The sequence below is a fragment of the Neolamprologus multifasciatus genome, chromosome 17, assembly GCF_963576455.1.
Source record: "Neolamprologus multifasciatus chromosome 17, fNeoMul1.2, whole genome shotgun sequence".
Taxonomy (NCBI): domain Eukaryota; kingdom Metazoa; phylum Chordata; class Actinopteri; order Cichliformes; family Cichlidae; genus Neolamprologus; species Neolamprologus multifasciatus.
Genome location: NC_140455.1, coordinates 7,020,860 through 7,033,925, shown reverse-complemented (window position 1 = coordinate 7,033,925; position 13,066 = coordinate 7,020,860). Strand labels below are relative to the sequence as shown.

At 42.5% G+C, this 13,066-nt stretch overlaps 1 protein-coding gene across 3 annotated transcripts in view; it reads left to right on the top strand.

Moving 5' to 3' along the window:
* Positions 1 to 13,066, top strand: part of ddah1 (dimethylarginine dimethylaminohydrolase 1) — a 96,396-nt gene that overhangs the window by 56,671 nt on the left and 26,659 nt on the right. For all 3 annotated transcript variants that reach the window (XM_085137156.1, XM_085137157.1, XM_085137158.1), the window contains exon 3: positions 12,090 to 12,189. In XM_085137156.1, coding sequence (XP_084993282.1) covers positions 12,090 to 12,189 — 100 coding nt within the window. The remainder of the gene's footprint in view (positions 1 to 12,089; positions 12,190 to 13,066) is intronic.

The window sequence follows — 13,066 nt, the reverse complement described above, 5'->3', positions numbered from 1 at the left end:
CAACGGTGATTCCTACTCAAATCATCTCAGCTAAATCATCTCAGCTGAATCATCTTTGGTACATGTAAGACAAATGCCAAGTTTTGATTGTCTAAGGGTAATGAGCTGCGGTTACACCACAGAGCTCGGAAAGCCTGGCAGGTTGTGGGAAATGATTTCTGGTGACATTTGTCAGGCATTATAATTTCCACTCAACTTTTGATCCATCTGTACTTCCACAAAACCTCCATTTCACATGACTACTGAAGCATATTACCATAATACGTCAATTCATTGTTTTTGAATGTCCTTCATAATTGTCTGATTTAAATGTTTATTAACAAACTCGAGTCATTTCAGGCAGCTCGCAATACTTTCCAGGTGGTTGTAGGAGCATACTGCTCTGTTTTTCTGTCTGCATTTTGCAACCTTTTGAAATTTAGATAGTAATGTATTTGTCCTGCTCAATATAATACAATGGTAACTAAATTATATTGTACAAAGAGGCGTCCCTTTTGGTCAGGAAAGAATTCCCTTCCAATAAAAGGTCTTGTTTCTGTGGTTTATCTTCTACAAGGAAATAGTTTTTATAACCTTCATGAACCCCACCTGCACTGGGTTGGTAATACTGGCAAAATGTGTGTTTTTGTTGAGAAAACTCAAGCCTAAACTGCTAAACTCTATAAAATAATGATCATTCACACTGTTATAGATATGAAACAGTTTTGCTTCCTTTAAAAGCATTTTCATTTTCATCCTCATTTACTGGATAGGCTGAACCTCTTGGTAATAACGGTATTATTGAATAACAAATAACAAATTCTCCTAATTTTCATAGTCATCAGAAATTAATAGAATAAAATAATTGGATTGAATAGCAGGAAGTGTCATTGAATTAGTTGTGATTGACACAGTGTGCTTGAACTCATATACTTTACCTGCGATGTGGGTGGTCCCATGTCTATCAGCCCAGGTAGGCCAAAGGTGACAGTGAGTAAGGTTTCTCACTGGGCTTCCCCTTAAGAAGAAGCAGAAGAAGAAGAAGCAGAAGGAAACACTTTATGCTTTTTCTCTCTGTATGATTTCACTGTGACCGAGCTACTTGTGATAACTTTACATTGTTTCCAATGATATTGTGATTGTAGTGAGTTTGTAATATCACAGACTGGACACACAGAGACAACAAATATACTCCAAAATTCAAATAAAAGATTGTGTGTTTAAATAAAAAGGAATATAAGAGGGCAACTTAAACCAGTAACAGTGCGTATAGTTAAGTGTGTGAGCAGAAAGGTGGTGAGTGAAATGTTGCATAGCACAGAACAAAAATCAAACTCATGCAAACTCATGTCTCAGGGAGCAGAGCACGTGTTTTGAGATGTCACTGACTCAGATGTCCCAGCACAGTTTCAAGAGCATCGAGAAGCTTCCAGGAGCCAGCCAGTTACTCTGAGAGCTGGAGAGAGCCAAAGAAGCCCCTTAACTCATCAGCAGGTTCAGTATATTCTACTTTGTACAAGAGCAGGGGCAGGATGAGCAGTGCCAGAGCCCTACAGAATGACCTCCAGTCAGTTGTTTGGTCAGAGACATTCACACCAGTGAATGTCTCTGACCAAACAATCAGAAACAGACTTCATTAGGGAGTGAACTGAGAGCCAAACATCCTATAGAGGGCTCACAGCCCTGGATGATGGAGTCCGATTGGCATTTCCCTTACAATGCCATAATTACAATACCGCCACAGAGCAGGTTCACCCTGAGCACATGTGACAAACATGAAAGGGTCTGGAGAAGCTGTGAATAACTAACATTATTCGGTTTGACCAGTTTGGTGGTCTGTCATTAAGGGACGCACAGACTTCTACAGGTAGGCACAGCACCCAGACTGCCATTAGGTATCAGGATGAAATCATTGGACCCATTGTCAGACCCTACGCTGGTGCAGTGGATCCTGGATTCCTCTTGGTGCATGATAATCCCTGGCCTCATGTGGCGATAGTATGTAAGCAGTTCCTGGAGGATGAAAGAATTGATACCACTGACCGGCCCCCATGCCTGCCTGACCTAAATCCAATCGAATAATCTAATTTTATCTCTTCAGGGTAATATTACTATACTATACATAAAAAGATCATCAGCAAATGCAAATTGTACTCCGTAAAAACTGATTATCATTTTGGCTTTTATTTTTCTTTCTAATTGATGCCAGTTTTATGATCTTATTTATGTATGCCATTCAGCTGGGGAACATGCTGCTGAGCCCAGTCAGCCATCACTGCACTCAGACTTTAAAGTGTAATTGATCTCCTCTGTGGTAGCTGCTTTTGTCCTTCAGTTTTCAGTGCTGTTATTTTTTTTTTTTGATAAGATACTGACCACTTTAGCTAGGGAAGGGGTAAAGTGTACTTGCCCCTGAGGTGGGAAAGATTATTGGGTTTTATTTCCCTTGTTTGGGTGTAGAGGTCCAATCAGTGGGGGTCAAACCCAATAAACATGGAGGAGTGTTGCCAAGTCAAGATGAAGGCCCCCTCTGTTTTACCCCAGAGTGAAGACTCACGTAAGTTTATAACCCACCACGTCCATACTGCTGCTTTCCAATAGTTCCTAGCCTGCAGCTCTCCTGTATTTGTGGAACCATCACAGTGAGAGGTAGACAGCAGACACATTTTTTTTTTTTGCAGACCTGCTGATTGGAGCGAGTGCTTTATTTGCTCTGGGACAGACATTGTTGGACTTGTCAAACGGGCTCTTATTTCTGCTTATTTTTACAGTACTCAGCTCTGCTTCAGCCTCTCTGTGAGATTGCACTGTGACCAGCAAGGTGTCACAACACAAAACGCTAATTGAGTCGAACCTTTTTTGTGGATGAAGTTTCTCAACATTTCCTTTTAGCGTATTACTTCACCTGAGCAACATATTAACGTCACATTTGACAGGCTTCTAATCCCATCGATGTGTTTGCTCTTCTGCAGACAAATGTGCTTGGCCCTGTTCCATGATAACAGATCATTTCAGAGGCTAAGAGTGTTATCTAAGAGGGATTCTTTATTCAACGGATGTACTTCTTAATCTCCCGTCATTTCTAGTTACACTGCTTATCAGTTACACTGAACAAACCTTTGAGGATGTGGAAGAGATTTTGTAATCACATTGGCTTTACAGTTCACTCGGTGAAAAGATCCTTAAATCTTCTGTCGACTAGAGGTAATTCAAGGGATGTATTTATTTTTAATAGACATGGTGTTAAAAGTCCATCTTATTTATTATTAGTTATTATTATTCATCTGAAAATAATCAGTGTATCATGTACAGTCACTAAAGCATTAATAGAAAGGTAATTGCAGAAAAGTCTCAGTTTATGATCAACAGGTTCCTTATACCTTATTATGCTGTTTTGAACTATAATGTGTAATTATATGAGGATTGCTTTTCTCTGCTCTTCGAGCGTAATTATTTTTCACAGAAACCATATGCTTTTCAAAAGCTAAAGACACCCAGTTTAACAATCACACACATTGCCCTGCGTTTTGACCCTTTGAAAGAGTTTTTGTAATATTGGCCTAGCTTTAAGGTGCCACCTTTTCAATTTCTTTTTTCTTTTTTACACCAATCTCAACCCATGCCCGACTACAGTGTGCCACTTTCTTCCTCAGAGCTCTGATATTTTGGCAGACCCAAGTAAAAGCAATCTGACAGTGGAGTAGGTTTGGCTGCAGATGCTTTGTTAATAAGGCTGCCAGAACCTTGTGGTGGATGTAGGGCAAGGGTCTCGTGATCTGCTATTGTTAAATGTGCAAGCCTTTGCGTTGACCTACTTTTTAGCATTTATGTAATCCTAAAACTAAAGGAGAGTGGGTTGCAAAAAAAGAGAGAAGATGTCATGGCTTGGTTAACCACAGGTATGTTCCAACATACATCAAGGATTTGTTTAGGTAATGCAGAGACAGGCCACAGAGGATTTGTTTTCTTGTGGCTGCACAAGGAATGAGTTTTTGTCATTTCATGCTGTCGTTAGCCCTCAAAGTTAGCTTCCTTTAAGAATGTGCCATTTGACCACTTTTTTTTTTTTTTTTTTGTCCCGTTTGGATCCTTAGCCATCAGAATTGTTGTCTTAAGGCCAAGAAAGATGCCAAGCGGATTTATTTTACCAAGTGGATCATCGTGGCCTTGCCATATTGGTCCATTTGATTGACCTTTATTATAATTATGTATTTATTTTATTTTATTTTCAATTGCTACAAACGGGACAGACATGACTGGGGGACAGGACAGGGAGAAAGAATGAAAGAAAGAGAGGGAGAGAAAGAAAAACAGAGGGGAGAAGAGACGGTGAGAAAGGGGGGAAGAAAGAAAGAAAAACAAACAAAACACCTGGATCACCTGTATGGAGAAAAAAAAACAGAGGAGAAAACAAACAAAAAAGAGCAACATAATAAATACAGCACCATCACAATAAACTAGCTAGCAGTAGATAACAGTAGATACTGAATATTAAACGCTATTGTGCAGCACGCAAGATAGACAGTGCACAATGTGCTTTGAGGCAGCAGCCACGAAAGGTGTAGTCCGCGTCTGTGAACACCTGTGTGTACACCTGTGTGCACACCTGTGTGGATCAGCATGCTTGTATTCCAAAGGTTTCTCCATGTAACGATCTGCTAGGGAGTGTGGGGAGCCATAGCCCCGTCCCCCAGGGCATGAAGCAGGTATGGAGGAGATCCAGGCCCCAGACATCCAGAGGCCCCAGAGTACGAGGACCCGAGTAGGACCACCAAAGGGGGGGAACCGTGCCACCCTCCTGGGAAGAGCTGAGTAGAGCCCCAAACGAGAGGTCACCCAGCAGCTACGGAGCAGAGCAGCTACTCGGCACTCACCCAACGTGTAGACAGACACAAATAGACACTGTACAGACAGTCACACTCCCCAAACATACTCTATATCCCAGGTCCAGGTACCCCCGCCCCCAGAGGGGCGAGCCGCACCTAGACCCAGGAGATGTAACCCTTCTCTCTGGGGTGGAGGCAAGCGGGCCACCACCTTATCTGCAGTAGCAGGGAGGCCCCACATCCCAGACCCCAATCTGACGGCCAGCACCTCCTCCCAGCCCTGACGGCTAACAGAACCGGGGTGAGTGAAGACCCCAAACCTCCCTCCGCCCGCTCATATGTAGTGTTGCTGTGTGCTGTTCTAAAGTGCATTTAAAACACAGGAGAGCATGGTTCCTGCTTCCTATCAGAGAGCAGCACGGCTCCTCCCGAAAACCCTCAGTGTCTATATGCATTTAAAATTGAGGGTAGGGCACCAGCGCCAGAGGTGGGTTGGAATACACCGACCATCCTCCGGATGCTGTAAAACGTGCCCACCCCCAAGGCCCTATATGTATGTGTTATGTGAGAGTGTGAGAAATGTGGATGTCTAGGTTGTAGAATAAAATTGAGGCACAGGCGGCTAGAAGGAGACAGATGGGGAGTGCCTCCCCTGCACCCTGGTGACATACGTGCACCCAAAGCCCTGCGTGTGTGGGTGGGTGTAGTAGAGCGGGAATAGGGAGGCAGCTGAGGATGGGGAGGGAAGAAAGGGAGGGGCAAGCGGCCCCTCCCTGGGGCCAGCTCCCCCGCTGACCCCAGTAGGCACCCCCACAGTCTGGAACCCACCAGGGCAGCAAGACCACTTTTGCAGCATCAGAGTGGGCACATTTTCTCATGTATGCACCCATCTGTGATGCTCTGTCTCCTTTTGTCAGTTTTGTCTAGTCGTTTGGACTAAAAGGCAGTCATTAGTCCCATTTTGTGCTCTGTTGTCTCTGTTATTTGAACATCTCTTTGTGTTGTCTTTGTGAACATCTCTGCTATGATCGTCATCTGCGTCCCGGATGTCCAGCCAAATTTTCAGCTATGACGCATAAGGCTCACTGTTCAAACGCGCGTTCATATGTCACTGCAAGCAATCCTCATTTTTCTTTATTGATTTTTTTTGTATGGAGCTATTTGAATTAGAGACTGGTTGTTTATTATTATGAATCCTTTCAGGTTCCAAGTGAAACGTTAAGGCTGCTTCTATTGTATTGATGGATTAAATTACATCGTAATCATCTGAGTCTGCAGATTGCCTCAGCTCTGTGGAACCTTTCAGTGATTTAGCTGTACTGTCCACTCTTGATAACTTTGCAGCTGGCACCTGTTTTTAGTTTACCTGATAAAATGCCAGCTATTGATGAGGACAGAATTATTAACTCCAACTATGAAAATGTAATTCTTTTTGAAGTGTTTCTCAAGTGCTGTTCAATGGAGCGAGGATTTTGTAACATATTTTGGATGCTTACATTATTTTAATTTGCACACAGAAACAAAATTATTTCATAACAAACAAAACCTAACAATCAGTTGTGTCACAATTCCAGCAAGCAATCCAAGCCAATCTCTAGGTTTGGTGGTCTTCTGGAATGGACCTTGGTCTTCAGTTCACAGATTTTAAAATGGGATTCAAGTCAGGGCTTTGTGCAGGTCAGTCAGTCAGGTATATTCTCAGCAGCATATTAAACATATCAGGTCCCCATAAGGAGAATCATGTGCTAACGGCTGTCTAAATGACTCGGGTAAAGTTTGTAGCATACGTGCTTGTTGTTTTTGTCTGTTTCCACTTGTCTTTGCACTAGGATGTGCAGTCATATTCGTTGTGTTCCCACTAGTGCTGTCAGCGTTAATCTGAAATGACGTTAACGCCACAACACAGCAAATCTCCGTTAACGAGCTACCGCGGATCGCCCCGTGCGTGTGGCTGGACGACGTCAACACGTTAACGAGCAAACTGTGCTAACGCAGTAGTTCCCACCAATGTGATTGAGCATTGCGTGGCACATCCAACATACTGTTTTACTTTAGTCCATGACACGCTTACCTTCAGGGTCATACTTCACATGAAGACCAAAATAGTTCCCAACACCAGATCTGAATGAGGGTGGGGGAGGTTCAATTTGCCATGTTGCTTCTGTCTCGCTAGCTTGCCCTGCGCTCGGTGAATCTGCGTTCGACTACTCCGCCTAGGCTGCACTGTCGAGCGCAGATCCACTGAGCGCTCAACACAGACAGCATCGTCAGAAGAAAAGTTGATTAAAATAAATTAAAAACTTTGTTTTTCGATACATATGCGTACCGAACGGAAAGCACTGTGTCGAACGGTTCAATATCGATACGAGTATCGTTGCACCCCTACTTATTATGTATGTGTTTTTGCTGATTATTTTAATTTGGAAGATTGCCAGTGTAGTGTTTAGCATAGTTTGGTATAGTGCTTGTTATGCCTCTCCTAAGCAGTTAGAGGTAGAAGAATGAAGATAAATATTTTCCATTTATGTGTTGTGTTATTTTTAACTGTTTTAACGGAATCTTGAACTATGTCAAATTCATCCAAACCAAGATATCAGAAAAATAATAGTTTGTAGCCAAACCACAAACTACCTGGCACTACATGCCACATTTTATATGTGCGTTATAAACTGACAAACAATACCAGTTGACTGTCACTCCACCTCCTTGTGTGTTAGACTCTCAGGAATGCTGTATCCCTATTATACTGGAGCGTGGGACTCTGTTGCCTGGTGTAGGGAGGCTAGGATGACCCTCAGGAATGCTATTGTTATGTACTCAATTCCCTTTCCAAATGCACTGCGCTCTATCAGACTGATGGTCCTTTTTAGCAGAATGCGATATCCACGGGTACCAGGGGCGAGAGAAGGGAGAATTGGTCCATAAAAAGCCTCAAATAAAGGGCTGTTCTCTCTGCTCCGTCTCCCCTGTCCTGTGCAGGAACGGCAGGAATGTGGCAGGCAGACCAACTGGCCTCGGAGCCTTCAGCCTCTAATGAATTTTAAAAGGCCTTTTTCATTCAAAGCAGGGTGCTGGCTAACAGCATGCCGCCTGGCCAAGCACTCTGGTGGGCAATGGGGAGTAGGAGGAAGGGGGAAGGGGTGAGGAGAGAATAAGGAGCACAGTATGGTTTGCGGGAGGGAGAGCAGAAGGAGGACTGGCAAAGCGAGTTGGCACCTAGGCAGGACAGGGTATTGGATGTCCCTCACAGTGAGAGATAATAGGCCACTCTGCATGAGAAGTCACTGTAGGAGCATTCTTGACCCTGCCACGAGGGCTTAAAGAGAATAGAGGGAATGTGAGAGACAGAAGCCCCTTTCACAGAGCCCGTTTAAGGCGGGACTGTTGCACCTTTATTCTGCCTCGACGGTCTGTGTGAAAGGTACAGAAAAGGAATGGGGACGGCATTATTGTTACGCCTTTCAACCGGCTGGCCACAGAGCCGAATCGACATCTGTCTCAAAGGGAGAGCCAGCGTGGCAAGAAATGGCACACCAGATATCAGTTATGATTTTGCTGTGTGTACAGTGGCAGTAAACCTTTTTTTTTGGGGGGGGGGGGGGGGGGGGGGCTTCATACTGAGTTAAGCGCTGAACAACAGTGGTGTGAAAAGTGTTTGCCCCCTTCCTGATTTCCTAATGTTTTGTCACACTTGCATGTTTTAGGTCATCAGAGACATTTTAATATTAGACAAGGATAACCCAAGTAAATACAAAATGCAGTTTTTAAATGATGATTTAATTGATTAAGGGAGAAAAGTTATCCAGAACATCCTGGTCCTGTGTGAAAAAGTATTTGCCCCTCTTGTTAAATCATGAATTAAATGTGATTACTCATGTTTTTTGGAAAGCTGAGTTCAGTTTCACTAAACACTCAGGTCTGATTACTGGAAGACCTGTTGAATCCAGAAATCACTTAATCAGAACCTGTGTGACAAAGTGAAGCAGGTTCAAAGATCTCAAAAAGAAACACCTCATGCCATGATCTAAAGAAACACAAGCAAAATTACAAGGTGAATAATTTAGCTGTGTTCCAGTAGACCTAAAGCAGACACAGAGATTTAAGATTTAGAAACTAGTATAATGTAATCATGTGTACCACACGTGTTTTAAGTTCTAACATCTCAGAATACAACTGCGATGTTTAAAAATAAAGCCTCGAGACATAACTTACAGGTTACCATATCAAAACAGAATCCTCACTTCTCCTACCAGTCTTTGTGAGAGCAGAAAAAGTTATTTTATACTCCTGGTTATGCACAGATATATACACAAATATATTACGCAAATGAATTTGTTACAACAGGCTGAAGGGAACCTCAAAACCGGCCATCAACAATAAGCAGAAGACAGATGGAGATGTGAAAGCGGGCCGCACATGAGCCAAGAAAAACTTCCTGCCGCTGCCAACAGAGAGGTGTTTTGAAATACCAAAGCTCATAGAAAATCTATACACACACAAACACACACATGTCAGGTATTTCATATCTTGTGGGGACATCTGACATAATGCTTCCTCTAGCCCCTTACCCTAACTCTAACCATCAAAAATGAATGTTTAACCCTCAACCTAACCATAACCCAATTGTAACCCTGATGCTAAATCCACATTTTGAGTCTCAAAAATGCCTTCAAATTGTGGGGACCGGGATTTTGGTCCCCACAAAGATATGAATGCACGTTCACACAAACACGCACACAAACAGGTGCATGTGTTTATTGTCACTGTAGTGCTTCTTTTGAGAACGGTACTTCTAACCCAAGCAAGACTGAATCCAAAGGACCTGAAATATTTATTATTATTTGTAGAATATGAGTGAGTGATTGATTTTAAATGAGTTGCAACAACATGTTTGGAGTGTTAACTACACTTTTCTATGTATCTGAATGTTATGAAAAGCATTTCGTCAAAAGTATAAGCATTTTGCCCCAAACTAGTGGCTAAAATCCAGAGCATCCCAGTTTTACCTGTTCAATTTTTTTATGTTGCCAGGGGCCAATCTGTAGTGTGGGCTCTGTGATGCTCTCCACCTGCAGATATTCTGAAAGCCATATCTCCCGAGTCACTCTGGACTTGTAAGCAAGCCTGCTTCTCCCATCAGAGAACCTCACGATTCAAACCCCATTGTCCCAGATGGCAGTCCTCTTTTTATCTGCTCCTACATAGAGTTGTTTCCCTTCTTGACTTGGTAATACTCCCCTAATCTTGACTGTGAAGATCTGTGATTGACCAAAGTCTCCAAATACAGAAAACATTTGTACCTACGCCACTGATTTAAAGAAAAACATGTCTGTAGCCTGCCATCTTTGGGTAGGAATTTATCTGAACATTCACACTACAATACAGTACACTACTGTGTCTTCTCGGTGTGCAGTGAAATGTGGTGACATGTTACTAATTCATTATATTTTTGAAGTCAGATTTTTCTACAAAACCACTTTTTATTCTTGTTTTCCATTTGTACTGAAATTTAATTCAGTCATGTGAGCTTCTACGTCCACATGTGCCACACACAGAACAGCACAGCCCACAGGGCAGATGCTTTCACTTCATGGGGGCCATTATGGTTCATGTGGTGATTGGGGACCCTTTGGGTCACATCATCTCCAGTGATTCCAGAGGAAATGCCAGTGTACTGAGGTAGTGGGATGCCTTATATAAGAAGGAAACACTGGCCGGTATGTGAGGCCCAGTAGGTAAAAAGTATGCCTGCTTACATATATAAATAGACACTTCTTTTCAACTTTGGTGTGCAGACCTGGCATCACTAACCGGGGTTTTTCCAACCATATCAATCAGTGTCTGAATTGAGTCATTTGACTGAAGTTTTATTATGTGTGATGAATTGGTGATGGCACAAGGAAAAACGTTGCCAGGACATGCCAAGACTCCAACGCCATGACACACAAAGGCAGCATAACACATGAACCGAATAAACATCAAAAGCACAAGTTGTCTCTCACCCATCTGGATCGTTCCTCGGGACCTGACTCAACCTTTTATTTCTCACATAACCTTTCGACAAACCTAATTAAATAGAAAGCAGAGTGTGGCTTGGCAACGCACAAAGAAAAATGAATGGGACTAACTGTTACCTATACAGCTCTTTATGTACTGCACGCTTTTGCTGTCAGAGCTTTTAAGAAACCACTAATGAATTTGTGAACCCCAGTTTCTTGGAAGAACACCGTGTTCCTCCTGGTTAACTGAGATGAACATGCAATATAGACGAAACACGGAGGATTCCACAGTTTTACTCCTGGAAAGTGAGTGGATTGGAAGTTTGCCATTCAGGTTCTGAATCACTGGGTCATAAAGCCACTTAGTTGTCCAAATGTCCTGCTAGGTGCTAGCAATTCCAGTACACCTGTTTTGGATGCCTTCGTGCACCACTACCGATGTATGCGCAGGTGAGGAGAAGGTAAATCTGTGTATTTGCAGGCCTCCCCAGTGTTATCTGGAAGCACATGGCAGTCTACCTGGATGACCTCATGCTTCAAGAGAAGCAAAGGCATTATAGTGGCCAGAAAGCACAGTGATCAGGCTGAGGTCATAGAGAGATAGGGCCTGTGGAAACACTGATGCTCCTGCTAACATGACTGGCCTTGGAAACTACTCCCGCAGGAACCCCAAAAAACAGGACAGTAAAATCGCACTGGGCGGTCAGACAAGAGAGGAGATTAGCTGAAGGTTGAGCCAAAAACAGACCAGCTCTTTCCCTCAGGTTTTGAGTTCAGCAGAGGGGACATACAGGTGAAGTGTGGATTTCCCGTAATATTCCATGAGGGAGATGTATTCCTGCTAATAATCACCAGGTGGCAGCCATCCTTACATTCCCTTCCTTTTAAGCGTATTAAAGACAGATGATCCAGAACAGAAGGACAGCAGGAAATATTTGCGCTAAATTTGTGCTGGTCATTCACCGTACCTATTTTTCCACAACTTCTGCCTTGTAAAAGTTTTAACGCACTTCTTACAAAATGACATCATTTCATGGCTCACTGTAATGATGTCACCATAACCTGTTGGGGAGAAAAGAGTTTTTTTCATTACAAACAATCTCGTGAACCAGTATTTATTTAAAATAATGCGCCTCGCAGAAATCGGGGGAAGATCCTGGATCATATCATAATATTAGGAAATGCTGAAGTAGTTTACTGTAAGTCATCACAGTTCTGTTTTGTTTTTTTTATGTGCACACATGTTTTAACTTTAATTCTGTTTGTGTCCTTGTTTTTCTGCCAGACGGAGGCAATGAAAGGGGCTCTGAAGGATTTAAATCTGAACATTGTGGAAATGACTGATGAGAATGCGACACTGGATGGAGGAGATGTCCTTTTTACGGGTACGTCACTCTGCCTCTTCAATCACTGTATTTTATTGATTATTCATTAACCTTTGTCTGGTCATTCCAAACCAGCAAACTGAGACTTCCCTCTTATTTTTGAGTCCCACAACCAGAGATGGGCAGTTACGCGTTACTTGTAACGCATTACTGTAATCTGATTACTTTTTTCAAGTAACGAGTAACGTAAGGGATTACTATTGCAAAAACGATAATTAGATTACCGTTACTTTCCCGTAGGAACGCTGCGTTACTGCGCTACTAAAACCGTGATATTTTTTTTTGCGAGACTATCTCATGACAATGACGTAAGCAAGTGCAACGTTCGTGACAACAGCTGTGTGCACATCAACAATGGATAATATATCGAGTGCGGGAGAGAGTATGAGCATGCAGCGTTTAAAGCGTGGAAGTACTGACCTTACTTTAAGTTTGATTCCATAAAAAGTGATAAAAACATTAGCGTCCATTAGCATTGTGCGTGGGAAGAAAACTTCAGAGCAAGCACCGAGTGCGCTACCACGTAATGGGAAATTCACAGAGAAACTCGCGAAACTTGCGGCACACCTGCACCAGGGTAAACCTCCGCCTACCCCACTCCTGCTTTACAGGTGAAAATAGAGCAAAAGGACCACTAGTCTTTGACTTTATTTATTTTCTGCTGTGTTTTACTTGCATCTATTTGAAAGAGTGTAAACACAAAATATATATATATTTTTTATGTGCTGGAATGTGCAGAAAATAGGTTTACATATTAAACAAATTTCTTTCAGTCAGAGAATGCTGCATATAATTAAATTTTTGCTTGATGCATAAAGTTAAAAGATTAAAACTAATAAAACAAGTTTTAAAAAGAGACTTTTCCATTTGATTACAT